A 20,267-nucleotide genomic window follows, 5' to 3' on the forward strand; every position below is an offset into this window, starting at 1 on the left:
TGCTTCAGCATTTCATGGAACCTCCACAAGTAACAACAGGCTAAAACTGCACATATTTACAGAAACCATGTGGGGCATCACAGCAGCTGCAGCACCTGATAACGCCTCTCTAAATATGTGACTAGGTCATTGTATTTCAGCACTGTTAAAAGCCTTGGCTTTAGAAACTCATGTAAAAAAACATATGCAATAGATACTGAATGACTTACACTGCAAGTGATTCCTTTTAAGCTCTCAACTATTCGATCATATCAAATAGATTAAATTTACATTAATGATTCACAAATACCCATCATACTCTGTCATACAGCATTCAGTAACTCATGAACTAGAGAAGTGTTACAGTGTACTTTGCTTTTTAGCGTCTTAACTTTTATGAATCGATTAGTGTAGTTCATAGCTAATCCCACACATACTTGAGTTACAAAAGTAATTCAGTTCACAGTGGTAAAACTCATGGAATTCTGTCAGTAAATGCCAAAGTTCAGACAATTATACAACTGCTCATTCCATAAACTGGATGAGACCCATCACACAGGGTATGAATCTGCAATAGCTGCCATTTCTGATGTATTCTACTCTCTCCAATTGGGTTTCTTTTACTTCATCCCAGTTTTGGCTAGAAACAACTCTCATGTATTCCTCACAGGCGACTTCAGAACAACAGGTGGAGATTTAGGCAGTTCTGTTCTCCTTTGGTTAGATCGGGTCTATTTAAACACTGTGCTAATTCCTGCTAACCAGTGGGACATTTCCAGCCCATGGGCTCACCAGGTATCAGAGCTGTTCCTGCCTATTGGTTCAAGGGTCCGCTTTTCCAAATAGTCCCTTACTCTGTTTGCTTTAGGGTCCTTATAAAATCCCTGGGACTTCAACTTGCAAAGAAGATATGCACATCTTGAATTGAATTAGAGGGGCTTATGCACTTAAATTTGATGAAGTAGTAGTCTGGACATCAAATGCAGCATGTTCACACCCTGAGTTATGCTGCATTGGATATACAGTGTACACTTGTTAAAAACCAACTGTATGAATGATTTTGGTGACATATTCTGTTCATGTTTCTAATGTTTATTTTGGCACTTGCATGAATCCCTATTTAAAGGACAGGTTTCAAATGCTCTTGTGAGAATAAATATTCTTACTCTTTTGGTGGCTAAACTTACACAACTCCAATGAAGCACAAACGGAGCAGTGTCAATGGGAAGGCATGCCGTTATTCCCTTGAGGAATATATACCCCATAATAGTCAATATTTCTCTTTTTTATTTACTGGAAATCACTTTTGCTCTTTTAACTTACAATCCTAAATTAAAACACCATCTATCTGTCCTGCCAAAAGTAAAGCCCAGCTCATTCTCTGCTTTGCTAAAGGCAAACCAAAAATTACCCAGCACTAATTTGGACCACAGACTTACCATGGCTGCTTACATAAATGAAATACAAAGGCTGCATTTCTTCCCCAAAAGAGTTGATCTTGCAGCTCCTATACTGACAGTGCTATTTACTGTCAGTGCTGAGCATTTATATTACTAATTTACAGGAAGACTTAAAAATGAGGCTGTATTTCCTCATGTCAAACCAAAAGCACTCCTAGACAAGCCTGCAAGAGTTTAATAACCATACAAAGGCTGAATCAAGAGCATGGCTAATTACTATTCAGCACATGTACAGTGGAGCATTTGTTTCCAAATCCATTTTGATGCAATGGTATTTTCTGAATAGCACTGTGCAGCAAACAGATATTTCCTGCTTTTTAACTCAACATAGTTCTGTTTCTGTTTCAGTTTTATAGTGATCAGAACTTAAACACAACTAATCCGACTGAGAATTGCCTTCTTCATGTTCCTTGTAAAAATACGTGTTTTCTTTGATATTTATGAACAAACTGTATTATGAATTGTATGCCATAAAAACATTTTATATTTGACCTGCCATAAAATATCCCATATGAGATGCGTCAAAAGTAATAACCGTCCACTTTGATTTCTGTCTGGGCATAAATCTAGCCAAATTTCCTGCAATGGATGGTACAAAGATGTTGGTTTTTTTTTCTCATATCAGTAAATACAGCACTAAAAGCTTTACAGAAACCCGTCTCAGAATGAGGTTTTACCTTCCCTGAGATTCAGCAGTGGTAAAGCCTATGAAAAGGATTACCTACAACACAGCATTCCCAGCATGTTATTTCCTTAGCAAGATTTTTACTGTAGTGGCATTGATGTATTACCAACAGTGAATTATTTTTACAGCATTTTATTTTCACTTCTTGAAACTGTGTCCGTGCCATATGAAAGGTGAGAGCAGAAATACAGCCTGGGACAACTTTGGATTTTCATTTGAAAATGACTCACATGACTTATGGTAAGAGACGGGAGACTGCACAGGTGAACAGTTGGAAAACCAGCACCCTGAATATTGCTGGCTTTTGGTCAATATCCCAGTTAAGTTTTCATTAAGTTGTCCAACAGTTATGTTGAAAAAGCTGCTGTTTTGTTTTCATGACAGAGAACGTAAGAAGTGGGGATGTAGTGAAATAAAGGGAACTAATTACTGAGGGAAAGGCTGTACATAGCACTCGACTCGCACTGAGTTCAAAAGGCCTTACAGCATTTTGTATAATCAGTCTGAGATGAATGTTTCTGTTTCAAAAAGTGTTTCATTAAAGCAGCTCCATTTTTACACAAAAGAACAGCATCTTTCTTTCTTTACCTTTTCTTGCCCTCTGACGGCTCGGTACAAAGGATCACTGCAGTATGACAGAAGCAAAAGGAGCAGAAGCACAACCCTACCTCTGGCACGCTCAGCTGGAAACTCAAGTCACAGAGATCTGGAGCTTTCCCTGCTCCCCCCCACCCCAGCTGGTTTGCACTGGAGGGGAGGGAGAGAGCTCTAGGTTACAGTTTGGAGAATAAGAAGGGAAGGAGCAAACACAAGAGGGACTACAACAAATGACTCGAAACTGTAAATGCCAAATTCTATCAAAGCAAACACAAGTGAGGCTAGCTATGTGTTAAAACCAGCAACATTTAAACAGGATGATGTGATTTCAATTTGTAGAACCACCGAATCCCAGACCAGTCTGGGTTGGAAGGGACCTTAAAGCTCATCCAGTCCCACGGGCAGGGACACCTTCCACTAGAGCAGCTTGCTCCAAGCCCCTGTGTCCAACCTGGCCTTGAACACTGCCAGGGATGGGGCAGCCACAGCTTCTCTGGGCACCAGAGCCTCAGCACCCTCACAGGCAAGAACTTCCTAACATCTAAATCTACCCTTATCAAACAGAAGACTCTTGATACCCAGATCATCTTACAGCCCATTCTAGAACTTGGAATAAAATGTGAGCTTGTACCATGTTGCCCGATTGTTTTTTCAATCCATAAAGTTCCAAATAATTTCTTTAGAAGGCAAAACCAAATGAGCTTCACCCCAATCAGCTACTATAGCCCATGTAAACCCTATATGGCACAACCAACACCAAAGTGCATTTATTTTCTCCAGATTAACATTTATTATATAGAAATATGTAAGAAAAGATACTCAGCTGTAGAGAATAGTAACATTTAGGAGTTCCAACAAAAGACAGATAGCTTATCAGTTCAGACATTAATGAGCAACGTAGAGGAACAAGGGGAAGAGGGGGAAACCCACTCAAATAGTTGTTACACTCTTAAGCAAAGTAAACCCTATAAACACACGCGTGTATTTCCTGTTTGTGGTCTATTACTGAATTTGAATTCAGTTGTTCCAGACAGCAGATTGCAATTGCATGGGTAGACACTATGTAAAAATTAAAAGCTAACACATTAATCCTTGTTCCCACGTTATAGGATATTTTCTTTGTTTTTAATGTACTGCAATTTAGCACTGCATTAAAAAGGCTTGCTTTTTCAGTAAGATTCTAGAAGCACTGAGTATCTCAAGCTGGAAAGGACCCATAAGGATCATTGAGTCCAAATCCCTGCTCCTTGCAAGGCCACCTAAAACTAAACTGTCTGACTATGATCATCATCCCAAACTCCTTGAACTCTGACAGGCTTGGTGCTATGGCCATGTCTCTGGGGAGCCTGAATAATAGCTGATAAAATAACAAAGAAAGAACAATATTATGCACAAGAAATGATACACCAGCTTTAACCTTGGGCATTCTTAGGAGAATAGAGAGGTATAAAATTTAATACCATCTTAAAAAGCATCTTTCAAAATATGAGACGTGGTTCTGCTTCTCCACGTGTTACAAAATAAATCATAAAATACTTCCTTTGCATAGAGAAACCCCAAACCAAACAAACCAAAACCAAATCAATTTTATAAAGCTGTCTATTTTTGTGACAAATCCATCAACAAAAAACCCTGAGATGATGTCTGGGGCAAGATTCAGATCTGATGCTCCACATCAGCACCATTCTCATCTGCCTCTACAAAACTCCTGTGTAGCGAATTTACTGAATCCACACCACTGTGGTGAAAGCTCTTTGCAGAAGTGTTATACGTGACAGGAGAAGTGGAAACATCTGTGAGCCAACAGTGCAAAGAAACCAGAGAGAACTGGGGAAGCAGTATGAAGAGCCATCCCAACACTCTTGCACTACATCAAAAAACAGAGGAACTGCACCATACTGTGTTTACCACCAAAAGATGAGACAGTCGTGGGAGGAAGGAGACTTCAGAAGAAATCTTAGTCAGCCGCTGTCACCGAGGCTTATCTTAGATGCCACCTATGATAACGAAGTGCTAGCCAGATTCCCAAGGCAGACACACAGCAATTACAGCTTGAGGACCTTACATAAACAGCTAGCTAGCATATTTGTCACGACCTTGCACTGGTACTTGAATCACAGCTGTGTGACATTTGCTGAACGGATTATAGTCTAAAAATAACTGATGCTTCTCTCCTAGTCTATTCAATCAGCAAATAGCCTCCCTCCAGTTTCTCACAGTGCTCAAAGTATTTCCTCTAGGAAAATATACTCAGGAAAGAATTTCTGATCAGAAACCATAAGAAAAGTAAACCAAAAATGTCTGCAGCATAAGCCAGGTCATGAGGAAAGGTCCTAAGTGTTGTTTCTATGAATGCACTTATGCCTGTGAAGGACTGGAAATCAATGGCAACTCAGGTACATGAAGACCACAGAGCATAACCACCCTGATTTCAGATGAGTCCAAAGCTTTGCACTGACAGGCACACAGCTCCGTGTATCATCTACAAAGATAATGACTTTGGACATATAATGAAGGACTAGGTTGAAAACAAACCATAGAAGTAACTCTAGCACATTAAAAGTTCTTTAATGTCTTTATAAGTATTTAAGCTCTCTAAGATCTGAAGTTTGTCAGCTGGAAAATGACGACCTTCACATCTGAAAATCTTCCAGTTAACCATCACAATGCTTTCAAGTGGTCACCCACCTCATCCCTCCAAAAGCCTCCCAAATGGCTTTTAAAATAGACAGTAAGTGGGGAAAATGAATTGTGTGTTTACAGTTCCTGTTCTACAGTGAAAGTAAGCAAATTTAGTATTGGTGGCTGCACGTACCATTTCCTTGTGATTTGGGTAGAAGGTTTGCTCAATTAAAGGGAACTTCTCTGGACCCAAAGTTTTGTAGACAGACACCAGCTGGGCAAACTGTAAAAGAAAGCAAAACAGAACAAAAAGCTTAGGAAAGAAACCACATTCAACCAAAACGATCTCATACTCAATCAAAATGATCTCATCTTAAACCACAACATACTGTCATTTTGCTGCTTGTCTTCTGTGTTTCATAAACCCAGCAAATTCACAGGAACGTTCAACACTTGCTCTCTCCTCCCCTCTCATGTGCACACCTTTTCAAACCCTCCAAGCTTCCTGAACAGCTCCACAAAGAAAAGCCTCTATGAGTTAAGCCTTCACATGTGCAGAAAATGAAATACACTGGAATACTGCTTTTCAGATATCCTGTCTGTATGTTTGTGGTAATAAAATCATTATAATTTTGCATTTTCTATCATCTTTGATCTAAAGATCAGACACAATTGGTTGTATTTGGTACTTCACAGACACTAAAATACCCTTTTGCACAGGGAAAAGCAGTAGCTGTACCATATGGAACAAGTCAGGTGAAGGACAAAGCAGAGAAGTTTGATTCCCTAGGCTCTAGCCATGGCTATTCTTCCCCAAAATCAACAGAGGTGCTGGTAATTTAAGCAGCTACATGTTATTGCCATTTCTATTAATGTTTCCTTCAGTCTTTCTTCTCCAAGATAGTCAAGTCTACCTATACTCTGGACTGTCAGAACCTAATGCAGAAAGCAAGGCAGGATTTAAGCACAACAAGACAAAGAGTTCTTTATTAAACAGAAACGCATTTGGGGGCTGCTCTTTCTCTTCAGTGAGCAGATCAACTCTCCTGTTGTAACAGTTCAAAAAGCAAATCACTCTTGAGATCCAGGCTTGGCAAGTGAGGTTTCTAGGGAGCAAAGACGGCTTTGGCAGTCAGAAGACCACTATTGTTTCAAGCCTCCAAAGCTCTGGCTTGTACATGCCTGTGATGTGTTTCATTGTCATGATGCCAACATGAGACATAAACAACTTAGCACAACAGTGTGAATAGTGGGGTTTGCTGGTTACAAACAGGAAAAAAGCAAAGAACAATGGAACTCTGTAACGCGGTTAGTTAGATAACATACCTACTCTAACGCAATTGAGAGTGCAAGGAGAACAAAAACTGTCTAAAGGGAAGAAAATGATGAAAGCTTTGCATCATATTTCCAGATGGCACAGAGAATTTGTTCAATTTTGTGGTGTTTACTCGGGGTTGGTAAAACACATATTTAGATTTTGAAGCCCAGTGGAAAATACCTTAATGATGAGTAGTTTCCACCAAAGCCTGAAGAAATTCTAGCTGGATAGTGTGCTGTACAAAACTAACCCCAAGCAAAGGAAATATTATCACAGCTACCAAAATAAGGTGGTTTGTGAACAGGAATCCTGACAACTTACTATTTATGTCTGTTCTTATCCAAGATCCAAATTCAAAATGTCATAAGCAAATAGTGTCCATTGAATACATAAATTTTGCCAAACAATTGTTACGCTAAAATAAATTTATTTGCCTACCTTAAAGTAAAAACCTTAAAAAAAAAATATGTCAGATGATTGCATTTCCTGGGATTCTTTCCTTATTTTCTTTTCCAGTTTCACTGAAAGCAAGCAAAAGAAACTGACACTGCTTATAGGTCTTGTGGTACTCACTCAAGAGGCAAGAGAGCCAAGATAACTGAGATTAATACTAGCAAGTGTTTGTTTCCTTAAAATCATATCGACCACAGAGAGTACATGTGTATCATGCTAAAGTACACTCCCAATTAGCAAATAAGCTATTAAAGAGCATGGAAGAAAAGCAGGTTTAAATTTCCTGATGGAGAAGAGAGGAATAACACGGCAAGGTTTATCCTTTGCCCCTGCTGGGACACTGCTTCACCTCTGCAGCTACAGTGTTAGGGATCTCTTGCCAACCTTTTCTCCCCTCAGAAAAAGCAAGTTGATAAATTCAAGCCAGATTCACCCAACCAGACCACTTGTGGAAATCCTGCTGGACCTGGACAGACAGGAGGCCACACAGTGCTTACAAACAGGCTGAGTACAGAAGAGCGGGTTGTCTGCCCTTCTATCCAAACCGGGTTTAGAGGGCTGCTGGAAGCTACACTAACAAAATGGATTTGATATTTCACAGACTTTTTAAATCATAAAGAAACCAAACCAGCCCATATAGACCAGATTAATGCTTTGCCTTGATTACAGCTCATTAGAGTTTATAAAATTCTTTCCTGGGCAAAAGCATAATTTTTTTAGAGTATAAATTACTCAATTATCATCCAATCCAATGGTGAATGTTTTGAGATGTTCATGGAATAGAGAATACTGGTAGAGCCGCTCCAGACTTCAATATTTTATATGGATGCCAAAACCCCTTGGGAGATTTAACAATTATCTAACAAAAAGAAACTCACAGGGCTCAGTATTCCAGCAGTATTCCATCTTTGCAACATCTTCAGAGAAAACAAAATGGAAAAAAGGTCTTTTAACTCTTATTTATTTGCTGAATTTACTTCTTAGTTCCAAATGTTGTGTCTTATTTTCAGCTCAAAGAGAGATATTCTTAGGCACATCTATTTATGGTTTTCAGATAGGCTTTCTTTAAAGGAAAATAGCGGGATTTTGTATCATTCTTTAGAATGTCAGCTCTTCTCTGTTCTACCAGGCATTAAAAGCTTCCACATCTAGGCCTATGGAGTGTTCCTGTATCAAAGAACAGGAGGGCACCAGCTACACTTTTTCTCCTCTCAACAAAGTACGATAACAGCTTAAGAAGAAATACTTAGTCAAAAAGACACTTACTCCCTTTGATTTCACATAAAAGCTTTATGGGGTTTCATCACACTCTACAGATGTGACTGCATAGACTCTACTGTAACCAAACAGCACACAGTTATGGAAATCACTTTGCTAACTTCATAAAGATCTGAATAATGACTTTGCTTATCACTTGAGATGAGTTAAATTGTGCATAATTACATGCATGCCATCCCCAAAATGCTCAGTTTTTCCTGAACAAACTGCACAAGCATTCTCCTCAAAGATAATTAGATATGAGATTGAAAATTAATCACTCCAGATGGTGCTTTGTGTTACCTTTAATTCCAGCAAGCTCCTCATCTCTCTTGCCAGAGTGAAGGATACGTATCATTGACCATTCCCGTGGGGAATTTCCTGGTATGTCAAGTAAGATTTTCATGGAACGAACGACTTCACCTTTGTCTGCAGTTGTTCACTATTAGGGAAGTACAACTGAGCTGTGTAACCTTTTGTGTCTGAGATTTCCCTTTGTTGTGAGTATTCATTACCTGTCCCCTTTACGAGTTAAGGCTTGCTTCTATTGGCAGTGGAAGAACTCCAACCAGGCATCTAATACTTCACGGTAACAACTATAACAACCATGAAATTCTCTGGATAGTCTGGTTCACCAAAGCAGAGAAGCTGGTACTCTCTAGCACTGAAGAAACAGTAGAACTTTGACGGATGAACACTTTCTGAATCCCTTTGTCATTACAAAAATAGCACTTTTAGCTGAGATTTAACTTATCTTTGACTGCTGTAAGGTGTGGGCACATCTGAGTGAGAGCATCCCATGCAATACCAGTTTACTTCTGGATTTCTCTATATAAATTTGCCTTTTACCAAATGTATTAAATGTGTACCAGTGATTGTGGCTGAAATTACTTCAGTAAGAGTTCTAAGTTTCTAATACAATCTCAATATTCAGTACTGCTGCAAGCTTGCTTTGAACATGTGTTACTTCAAAGCAGGTGACACAAAACGGTTTAAAGACTGGGCTGTTATGCTGCTCCTGACAGAGTCCAAGTTTCATCCTGCTGTATACTGAAATAATTCCTTTGTAAGACGAAGAATTGATGAAAGGCAGCTTTCCATGGAAATGCTGCAGAGGTTCCCAGTATTCCTCCGTGAACTGCACAACACAGGAAATTATGCCTGAATATATATTATACATCATGACACATGAGTGTGGATGGGGGCCTCAGCAACTGGGTTCTCCCTTTCAGCCTCGGTGGCCAACAGATTGAGAGTCAAACACTATAGACCCTTCAGAGGGAGAAGAAACGGAGCAGTTGTGTGGAAAGGGCCAGGAGGGTTCACTGGACACATGTCCTCTGTGGGGGCCAATTCCATCAAGACTTCCACCACGCCTGTGTTTTAAACACGCTTTGGGTTTGGCTTTGTGGGGGTTTTCATTCATTTTATTTTAAGTGACTATACATGGACGGTATCTGTGCTACTATTCTATGCTATTCATGCTCCGCTTTGTTGCCGTCGGCCTACCTTTCTTCTACTATGCTTTAGTAAACATTAAATACTTCCCCTGAAGGCTGAGTACATACACATTTGCTTTGCTCTTTGATACCCAACACAAGGATCAAGGGGAACAGACTCCTGACTAGCTTAGGTACTACTTTCTGCCAGCAGGAGCTGACTGACAGCTTAATGAAAGCAGTCAAACTTTCAAAGTCAATGCAAAGTTTGCCATAAAACTGAGCAATGAAACTGTCTACAGATCAGTTTGGGCACATGAACAGAATCCAGAAAAGATGGGAACTGACAAAAGAACTTGATGTTCCTCCAGTAGTTTCCCAGTATTACAATGCAAAGCCAAAGGCACCACAGTTGGTCTGTGATTGGAAAGATGACTTATACGGACCCTGTATCATAATTCAAGTTGTTTCCTAACACAGAGGAGTTGATCCGCTATCCCTGGTGCAGCCCAGCCTCACAGCAGAACACGGTGAGGATCTCCTCCTCTCCAAGCTCAGCTGCTCTCCCCCACTACATCTTTTAGTCAAATCCTGCTGCTTTACTCACCAACCCTGGGACTAGCAGCATCTCTTCCTTCCATCCCTGACTGCAGCTGATGTTTTCTCACCTTCTTTACCTCCAGCTCCCTCCTCACCCTCTGCGGTGCTTGTCTGCACCTAAGGCTACTCAGCCTGTGTGGGTTGTGCTGACCCTTCCCAGAACTGCTCCATGTTCCCCAGGATTTCCAAAGGGCATTTGTTTGACTCCTGCAGCTCCCCTGCAGCATGTGTGCTGCAGCCTGTGCTGCCTCGGAGAGGCACATCTCTCCGATTAGCCATCACTGCTGTAATTAACCTACGGAAGACTTTCACATCAGGATTACACCTACATACAAACCATTAAGAACTGCTGCAGGATTCAAAAAATAAAGCTTTAAATAAAAAGCTCATGCCCTTGGAAGCACTGGATGCAGAACTCTTGCTTACAGACTACCAGAGTGCATCCGTGAGAGCGAAACAGTTTAACATCCGTGAGAGCGAAACAGTTCTAACAACAGTTAGAAAAGCTGGATCTAAAAAATAATCAAAACCACCGGAAAACTAGCAGAGGGGCAGAGTCAGAGACACAAAAGCAGTCCCTCTTGGCTTGCAAAGTTGGGTAGCAAGGCACCTGGCAATGAGAAACACCTTGGCTAATGAAGGAGCCAGTGACAAAATGCATAAACAGTGAGGAAGCGGAGATTTCAAGAAGATAGGTGGATTAAAAAGAAGGAAAAGTAGCTGATGAGCATAAAAGGTTGAAAACAGACAAGACTTGTTTGTTCCACAAGAATTTGCAAAACTAAGTACTGTGAGGCCGAGATCAAGAGGCCTTCTGGAACTTTTTATTTCAGAATGAGAAGTTACAGAGGGGAAAAAAAATTAGTTTATGGAACTGAGTCACCGAAATAAAAGCTACAGGGGCTCCTGCTTGGGTGCACTTGGCAGCAATGAGAATGTGCAGCTTATTCCATTATGATGGGAACATGGAGTTCAGTGTCTCGCCCAAGGAAACATTTCTGCACCTGGTAATTTTAATGGTACTTGGGCAAGTGCATAAGCACTTCTCAAAAGGGTTTGGGGCTCACCACAGCAGAAAGATTTTATTGCTTTGTGGGACTTCTTTTAGAGATAGTAACATCCTGAGACTTTGCAGCTAAAATAAGGTTTATAAAAATACTTAATAAGACTTCACGGTACAGGAAGAAATCTACCTTTTAATGCAAACTGTGTTTTTACAGATATAGCCCTTCCATGTTCATTGTTAAGGAGTCATATAGTTCATTGCCTTTTGTGCAGGTATTGAGATGTGTATGTAGGAAGTTATCGTCACGAAAAAAAGCATTATTTATGTATTTAACCATTGAAGTAAAAAGTAAAGCCCATTTTCATATTGCTAGAATATATCTTTTTCCTTTGACTGAAATTGCACATAGATAAAATCAGGGGCATCTGCAGCTCTGTTCACAGAATTCAAACTCAGTCAAATCAGGCTTCTTACATACATGGACTTTCCTGTCCTGAGATCCTGCCCTCATTTCAGCAAGATAATGGTGTTTTGTATTTCAGTGCTGCAGCAGAACCAGCAGATAATTCAAAGGATATGAATGACAGCTTTAGACTCCTGGTTTGCAGATTAATCTTACAGCCTTTATTTAAATGAAGTTTCTTTCAGTAAAAGCTAAGAAATGACTGCAAGTCTGTTGCAATTTTGTGCCACTAGAACCGTTCAATGCACTGAAAGTCTTAAAGAGATGTCAAGAGCTCCCAGTGCTGCCCTTTAGTGCAGGGAAGAGCAGGGCAAGGTGGCAACAACCTACCACAGCATTCAAGAAGGCCATACAAAAATTTGAGTTGACTTTTGCATTAAATTAGCCTCATGGCAGTAAATGCTGGTCAAAGCAAAATATACATATATATTTAATCTATAAAGTATTTAATAGTTCAAGATTGATGAACACAGAGCTGTGAGAATTACTTGTATGGAACAGAAAAAAACAAACATCACACTGAGGTATATTCATTACTCAAGGGTCTCTGCTTTTTTCATGGAATTTCAGGTGAGTTTACATACACAGGATCATTAAGAGAGTCTGTAATATTCCCTTTCTGTTTTAAGAACAGATAGCTTAATATAGCTCTATAAAGAGGTGCAATCTTACAAGACTGGCTGAAACCACGAGGAAATTCAGTGATGGCTCTAGGTTTTATCTAACGAAATACATAAAACTATAGCCACCGACTAACACATAGGTCTTAACATTTCTGATGTTAACAGATGTTAAATCTGAAAGCCTCTAAACGTCTTCCCTATCTGAGTTGAAGCCAGATTGCAGGTACGCATTCTTTACCCTTGACCTTCAAAAAGATATCCTCTGGCACATAGAGAAGTGAGTAATCAGCCAAATTCTACCCTGTTGTTCAATATTATTGTACAAATCTTCCTTTTGGAAATGAGCATAGAATTTTCTTATGGTGCAATAAAAACTTCTAATATCTTTCTCTAAGAGGCATGGAATAGCATTGAGATGTCTCATAGATTTACAGTAAATAGGTTTTCCAAAGACTTTCCTTCTTGCACACATCCATTTCATTTGGTTTTCATTCTCCAGAAGATACTCAGACACAATATTGAAACTCATCTGTGTGGCTGTGTCTGCCTATTAACATAGCTTCAATAATTCATGTCAACAGGAAGCTGGAATGAACAGAGCTCATTTCTTTCACACGCTCCTCCCTGCAGAGTGCCTACAAGTTCCCTGCCAGTGTCCCAGTCTGTTGCTCAAGATTATGAAGTGTAGCTTGGAGGGGAAAAAGCACAACAGTGCAACTCCTAACAGCAACACATGAAGGAAGAGAAAACAAGGTAGGGGAGAGTACTCAATACCATCAGAAAGCAACAGGCTGCCACTAAAACAGAACGAAAGGTAAGGGTAGAGAAATGAAACGTTCAGTCAGAGTACGAAGATGAAGATAGCTGAACAGAAAATCATCTGCAAAAGAAACAGAGCAAACTACAACACACGAAGGCACAGGATGATGTAAGCTTGGCAAAAGGAGCAAGAGAGGAAAATGTCAACAAACTTGCAAAAATGTATTTGGCTGTCCTCTCCTGAAGCACAGAGAAACAAACAGAACTGCGACGGCTCCAGCACTACCAAGTTTACCAAAGGGAAAAGCCATGACCAGCCTTCCCTCAGAATGATTGCAGATATGCAACCGAACAAATTTTGGCATAACAAAGTGTTCTATGGCACTTCTCTTACACTTAAACCCCTTAATAACAACAAATTCCCACAATGAAGCAGACAAAGTCCCAGTGAGCTTTTGAAGATGTTTCAGTGCAAGACGGGTTCACATCTAGGGCTCTACGTGAAAAACACCCTGTTAGAGTGGTGAGGCACTGGAATGGGTTGCCCAGGGAGGTTGTGAATGCTCCATCCCTGGTGGTGTTCAAGACAAGGCTGGACAAAGCCTTGGGTGATATGGTTTAGTGTGAGGTGTCCCTGTCCATGGCAGGAGGGTTGGAACTTGATCTTAAGGTCCTTTCCAACCCTAACTATTCTATGATTCTGTGATCTTTCAGGTGTCTCTACATTCATACAGGTGTCTCTGTTTTCTAGGTCTCATTTCCACTCTGCAGCTTTTGATCAGAAAACAGTTCCTGGTGTTTTTCCTTTATTTCCCACATTACTGAAGTGATGTATCAGTTTGTCATTAGACCAACAGAGTTTACATCCCATGAGGCCAAGCCTGCTCTGCACCCAGCTTTCCATCCATGCAGTGACAGACATCCCTTCCCCAGGTGGTACAGCTGTGCAGTAGCTTGACACACTACCCTACATCCCCTCCTTGATTACATGAAGCCAGTATTTCAAGCTAAATACAGAGTTTTCCACAAGCGTGGCAGCAGCTAATTGAGGTCACTACTCACAAATGATTTTGTAGACCTGTTATTACGCTGTAGATTGTGCCATCACTGCCTTCACCAGTGTAAATGTGTAATTAGTGTCTAGCAGATCCTTAAAGCCTTCTAAACCAGTCACTGTTATGTAGCCTCCCAAGGCACACTAACAAGAGAACAGATTTGCAGCCAGCTGCAGATGCTGCTAGGTAAAGCTGCTATCATGGAATTGGATGGAATCCAGCAGAATGGGTTTTATGAGAATTTTCTTTCTCTTCAGTCATACACATTTGGTCTACACAACTACAGCAATTCTGTGATCTCTGCAGTGTTGAACTGCTGATCACTATCTGTGGCATGAGATATATAAAACAGCAATCCAGACCGTATTGTGTGTAATTAGTACTTCACAGGCCAGGTTTAACTGAAATAGCATTCTACCTATAGCAGTCATGGACCTTGAACTGCGTGGTGGTCACTGCTGAGTCAGGGTCTGCATCTTTAGTATGCTCCAATTAATTCTACCTCACCACAGTTCCACGTATTAGCAGTGCTGTACACAGTGTGGGTGAAGAGCTAATAACCTGTGGCATTCCGAGACCTGCCACCAGAGTCTGCAACTCAAGATCAGGGTTCAGCTGACATAAAGACTTAAGCACGCTAATTCCACATAAATCTTACTGGGAAGCATGAAAAAGGATGTGTGCAGGGCAGGAGAAATTTTTTAAAAATTCAACTGGAAAAACATGGAATTATTTTTTTTTTAATATATTTTCCCAGTCTGACTCGTAAGTAGGGATTTGACCCATTGCTGCAAGCACTGTCCTTATCACATCTTCCAGTTACTTCTGGAATTAGTTCCCTCTCTGCAATTACTTCCCTTACCTAGATCATTTACTACAGGAAAGTTTACATCAATTTTCTAAGCCTCAGCTAAGGAATATCTCATTTATTTCTTGAATTACCTTTTCTAAAGGAAAAGAGAGATAGTAAAGTACCTAGATTCTAGCTAAATAATACCAGGTCATACCTTTGGGTAAGTAATTATGGTCTTTTTTCTTTTCACTATCATAAAACTTTCATAAGTACTTTACACCAGGTTCTACAGACCATTTTAGACATGAGTCAAATTATGAGTCACAAATCCAACAAGGAAAGTATACATTTTTTCCTCGCTTTAACTTGCTGCAACTATAAATTAAACTATGGAACATTCTTGGCTCATTGGAAAGGGATAAGTCATGCACAAGACTATCGCTTTGCAACACGACAATGCAATGAAATGTTCCAATGTGGTAAGACAAGGCATGAGCCTTAAAACAGTTACTCTGGAGCTCTGCATGCATTCACTAATAAAGAATTTAGTCTTTCTTTATAAAAGTCATGTTTTCCCCCTAGGTAAGAAGCTTTCTGACATCCTTAGTAGTGTGTAAGTGAATACTCCTCTCACAAACCAGGACGATGACTTTTTCCCAAGGTAGGTGCTAAGTATTATCAGAGAAGTGAAATAACGGGAGCCCAGTAATAATCCCAAGCATTAGCATATTTCAGCAGGCAAACATCTCACCAACACACTCATTTCAGTATATTTTTTGCCACGGTTGCTGGCTTCCCAACTTTTCAAAGGGTTATTCAGTGCTTTGAACTTTTGACATGCATTCGAAGGAACTAGGTACGTCCTGACACTGGAAAATACAAGCTTTCAGACTTGTTTTCAGAAATGTTTGGTGTGTTCCTGGCAATCTTCCACCTTTCAATAAAATACCTCACATCAAATGCAAATTGTTCATTGGCAAAGGCCCAGAAGCCCACACTTGCCTGCAGGCACAGGACAGCAAGTGTTCTGATGAAAAACTGAGGGCAGGTGCGCCAGCTTCTAACACGGAGAGCATGAATCTACCCTCAGGGTTGAGAAGAGATGCTGTGCATCCAGAGCTCTACGTTCTAAAGAAATGCAAAGACCCTATATCTGAACAACAGCAACTTAAAAAACAAAGAACTTGTATGTTGGATTCTAACTCTCACTTTATTCTTTCCTGACTTTCCCTCCTAGCAATTCTATCCTACTCATGATTTTACCTTGCAGTAAATAAGAGCAACTGCCCATGACTAATTCAATCATTTTCATCCCTTAAAGGCATATTCCATTGGAAACCCTATATTTTTTAATTCTGTTACAGAAATTACCATTCATTTCTACCACTCAAATTTTACCTACAGGGAAGTGAATGTATTTTTCATAAATTAATACAGATTGTTACTCATGACTTTATTCTGCTTCCTGATTTTTCATAAGGCTTTTGAACCTGTAATTTTTATAGAAATAGCTTTGACACAACTATCAAGTCACCCACGTTAAGAAAGGATTATCCATAAAGGCATCCTTTACCTGCAGTGAAGACGGGGCTGATTGATGGCAAGTCCAAGCATGTGCTTGCAAACCTGACAGGGACACTCAGGGCTGCTGAACATGTTCCCTGACAACCTGACATAAACTGTACTTTATGAAAAGATACAGATGTGGATGAAGTGGAACCCAACTTTGCATTTGAAATGGCTGTTAAGGCAACAAACGATATAAATTGGAATGAGAATTGGAGTGTATTTTATTATTTAAGCTATGACGAAAAAGAAATTTAAACGAAAGGGGTCTTCACTGAAAACATACAATTGCAGTTCCAGCAAATCAGTTCTGTATGTAACAGATGAGCCTGGCAGGTGTTTCAATTCCTTTAATCAGTGCTGTAAATGTTCAGCCGATTTCTGATGAAGGAACTTGCAGAATAATTCTGCTAGGGTTTTTTTTCTAGTTACAGTTTAAGTAAGCATATATCAGCTAAGCTTAAATAGGTGGGGAACACTGCTTAAGTCACTGGCCCGAAGTACATCTAGGAACACAGTATGAGCATCGGTAGTTCTTATGCTTAGTGCTTCCATGCAGCGACAGATTGAGAAGAGCACCCCAAGGCATCCAAAACTAGACCACAGTTTGCAGCAGGGATTGCACAGAGGCAGGGTAGCCTGTATGGGTTAGGTGTAATCAAGCAAGTTAGAAGATAACATTAGCAAAACCAACAGTTCCTGGGTTCTGCTGCATTATTTGAATATTCATGACATGGGCTGAATCAAAAGGATCAACAGATTTTTACCCTCAGAGTATTTCTGGCATGGGTTGAAATGGGTTTGCAGGATGTCTTGCAGCACTTAGTGATGAAGATTCCATGATGCTCTGGGATAAGCATGGCTGTCTCTACACCTCCCACTACCACAAAGAACAGAAGTCAGGATATTCCAAGTTAAATGCCCAAACAAACCCCCTTGTGCTTGTACAGAAACTTTTTGTGCTCAAATTAAAAGTCCACACTTCTAAGTAGGATCCAGCTAAAGTACAGCATCATCACAGAATGGGAACCAATCTCACATTTACAGGCTTAGCTTATGGTCACAGGTAGTTACAACCCAGAACTGAAGCCACTGGTGGAGCAAAGAACAATCGTTCACAGCAGGAGTGTTGCCTGCTCAGCCTCACTGTCCATGGACTTGCAGGCAGGGTGTGTAGGCTCCAGCCCTGCTCTGTTACACACCTTAATAAAACAACTTCAGGGAACTACAGGAAAAAGGTGAAAGAAGCTAGTTTTAAGCATGTCGCCTGTTTGACGCTACAGTTTCTCTAGAACAGTCATTTCTGAGAGGAAAACCTGAAAGGGATGACACGGACTCTTGCTGAGGCTGGGCAAATGGAGTATTTCAAAGAAAACCCATTTTGGCTCTCAAATGTAGAAGTGCAAGGTAGGAAATCTCAAAGGAAAAAATATCATTCTTCGCTATGTTCAAACAAAATAAGATCAACTGAAAAATATCTTCATTTCACTCGTTTCTTGGCTGAGACAAACTACAGACATTTCAGCCAAAATGAGAACTTTTGCAAAAACCAAAGATACAGATTCTTCTGGCAATTCAGAAGGCAGTCATTTCATCATGAGCTGTGGTGTCATGGAATGGGTTGGAGGGGATACTAAAGCTCATCCAGTCCCAGTACCCTGCCACGGGCAGGGACCCCTTCCACTAGAGCAGCTTGCTCCAAGCCCCTGTGTCCAACCTGGCCTTGAACACTGCCAGGGATGGGGCAGCCACAGCTTCTCTGGGCACCCTGTGCCAGTGCCTCAGCACCCTCACCCCCTTAGAAAAGCTCTACCATAATTCAAGCCTATTTTAAAATTACTATAATTCTAAATTGAAATAAGACCTTATAAGCATAATACTTCATTATTTGTGAGGTATATTATGTGGAACAAGAAAAAGATATGGAACATGAATTAATCCTTTCACACACTTAGATTTATATTTGCTTTTGCTCGGTCTTCCACCTGTTATAGTAAATATTCCTATAACTTCCACTTACTCCCAGTTAGAAGAGTGAAAAACCAGCACAGAAATTTTATGTGAAACAAGGCCAATGGTAAGAAAGAGCTATCTTTATCAGTTTGGTGGAAGAACAGCCATTACCCTAATGCCACCACAAGAATATTGCAAGGAGGAATTATTCATTTTCTTTTTACTGCATCCTCCTTGCATATCAATGCTACTGTTATTGCTCTACCACCCAGCTTTACAGTATACAATCAATCAAAGGAGTAAGAAATGCCCCACAGCACAGAAAATGCGATGTATTAAAATCATGGGTTCAGCAATGTACAATATGTATTCTCAGAAGGTATAAACGTTCAATCAAATATGTATGCCCCATTGTGGTTTACTGCAACATAAGCATATAATAAAATTAGCTGGAAGAAATATATGTTAAAGTCTGCTAACATTTTTTTGGAGGAATTTTAATAATAAATGTGAAAAAAAAACCATCTTCAAGACAATAAGAAGTATTACAGTAAAGCTTCCCTTTGGTATGAGAAGTACTGACAACTGTAATGATGTTCTTTTCTTACCTCAACAACAGAGTTAAAAATGATGAAGCTTTGTCCCTTTGTTACAAAGTGGTATTCTCTGAAGTTTCATTAGCTCTTGGACAACTGAATACACGTATTACAGGAACAGTACTGCACCATTCATCATCATCTTTCTCAGCACTACATTTTACCTCGTTGCTACTAATGTTTAGCTCTCTATGAAGCAAGATCACTGAATTCTACCTCCATCATTACAAAGCACGTAATGAAAAACTGAATCTGCTTCTGCAGTAAAACTGATACACATCAGTGATTCTCCAGTGTACTCATTACTCTAGGTGTAGCAGAAAAGACTAACTCCTAACCCCATATGCACAAGATTATGAAAAGAGCTTTTAAATGAGGAAACTAATAGCTCCAGATTTCCTTGCTAAGGCATTGCCCCAAACGTTTCACAGGCATGCGGAAAACACTGGCTAAAGTCTGTTTGAATTAAGTTCAAAACCACAAATATGAAAAACATTCTCAGCTTGCTTTTCCCAAGTTGCAAATAAACACTCTCTTCACTTCAGCACGTATGCTGGCAGTGGGCAGGCTTGCCATTGGCTTCCTCACTTAGTTCACTATTTGTACTACAAACACTTTTTCTCTGTCTCCACACTGCCTGCACAGCTCTGCTAAGTACCTCTGCAGTTTGATACTTCAGTGTTCACCAAAGGGACCTAAACAAGCAAAGAAAACGTCACCAACTGCTTTTGCACCAGGAGAACTTGCTGGTGAGTGACTTACCACCCACGGTTTGTCACAGAAGTTGTAGATGGACTCCAAGGAGTTGACGCTGGGGATGCCAGCGTACTGCATCCCGATGATCAGGTTACGGAAGTCTTCGTTTTCTGCCATGCTGAATGAATGCTGTCGAACCAGGACAAAATCAGGCCTGAAGGACCTAGCAGGAAAAAAGATACATTGCTAATGGTCAATGATCAAATGTGGTTTTTTCCGTCAACAGCCCAGTCTTAAAAGGGAAAATGTCTAGCTGATGGATCCATTTAGCTGATGGACAGAGAAGT

The 20,267-nt window shown here is 40.2% G+C and overlaps 1 protein-coding gene across 1 annotated transcript in view; it reads right to left on the minus strand.

Annotated features, from left to right (window-relative positions):
- SYN2 (synapsin II) overlaps nt 1–20,267 on the minus strand; it is a 171,797-nt gene that overhangs the window by 80,896 nt on the left and 70,634 nt on the right. Inside the window, exons 4-5 of the mRNA XM_057404209.1 lie at nt 19,987–20,143; nt 5,537–5,626 (exon numbers count right to left, since the gene is read on the minus strand). Of these exons, the coding sequence (XP_057260192.1) occupies nt 5,537–5,626; nt 19,987–20,143 (247 nt within the window). The remainder of the gene's footprint in view (nt 1–5,536; nt 5,627–19,986; nt 20,144–20,267) is intronic.

Source organism: Pezoporus wallicus, unplaced genomic scaffold (genome assembly GCF_028554395.1).
Source record: "Pezoporus wallicus isolate ANWC-B61680 ecotype Strahan unplaced genomic scaffold, APGP_CSIRO_Pwel_v1 contig_5935, whole genome shotgun sequence".
Taxonomy (NCBI): Eukaryota; Metazoa; Chordata; class Aves; order Psittaciformes; family Psittacidae; genus Pezoporus; species Pezoporus wallicus.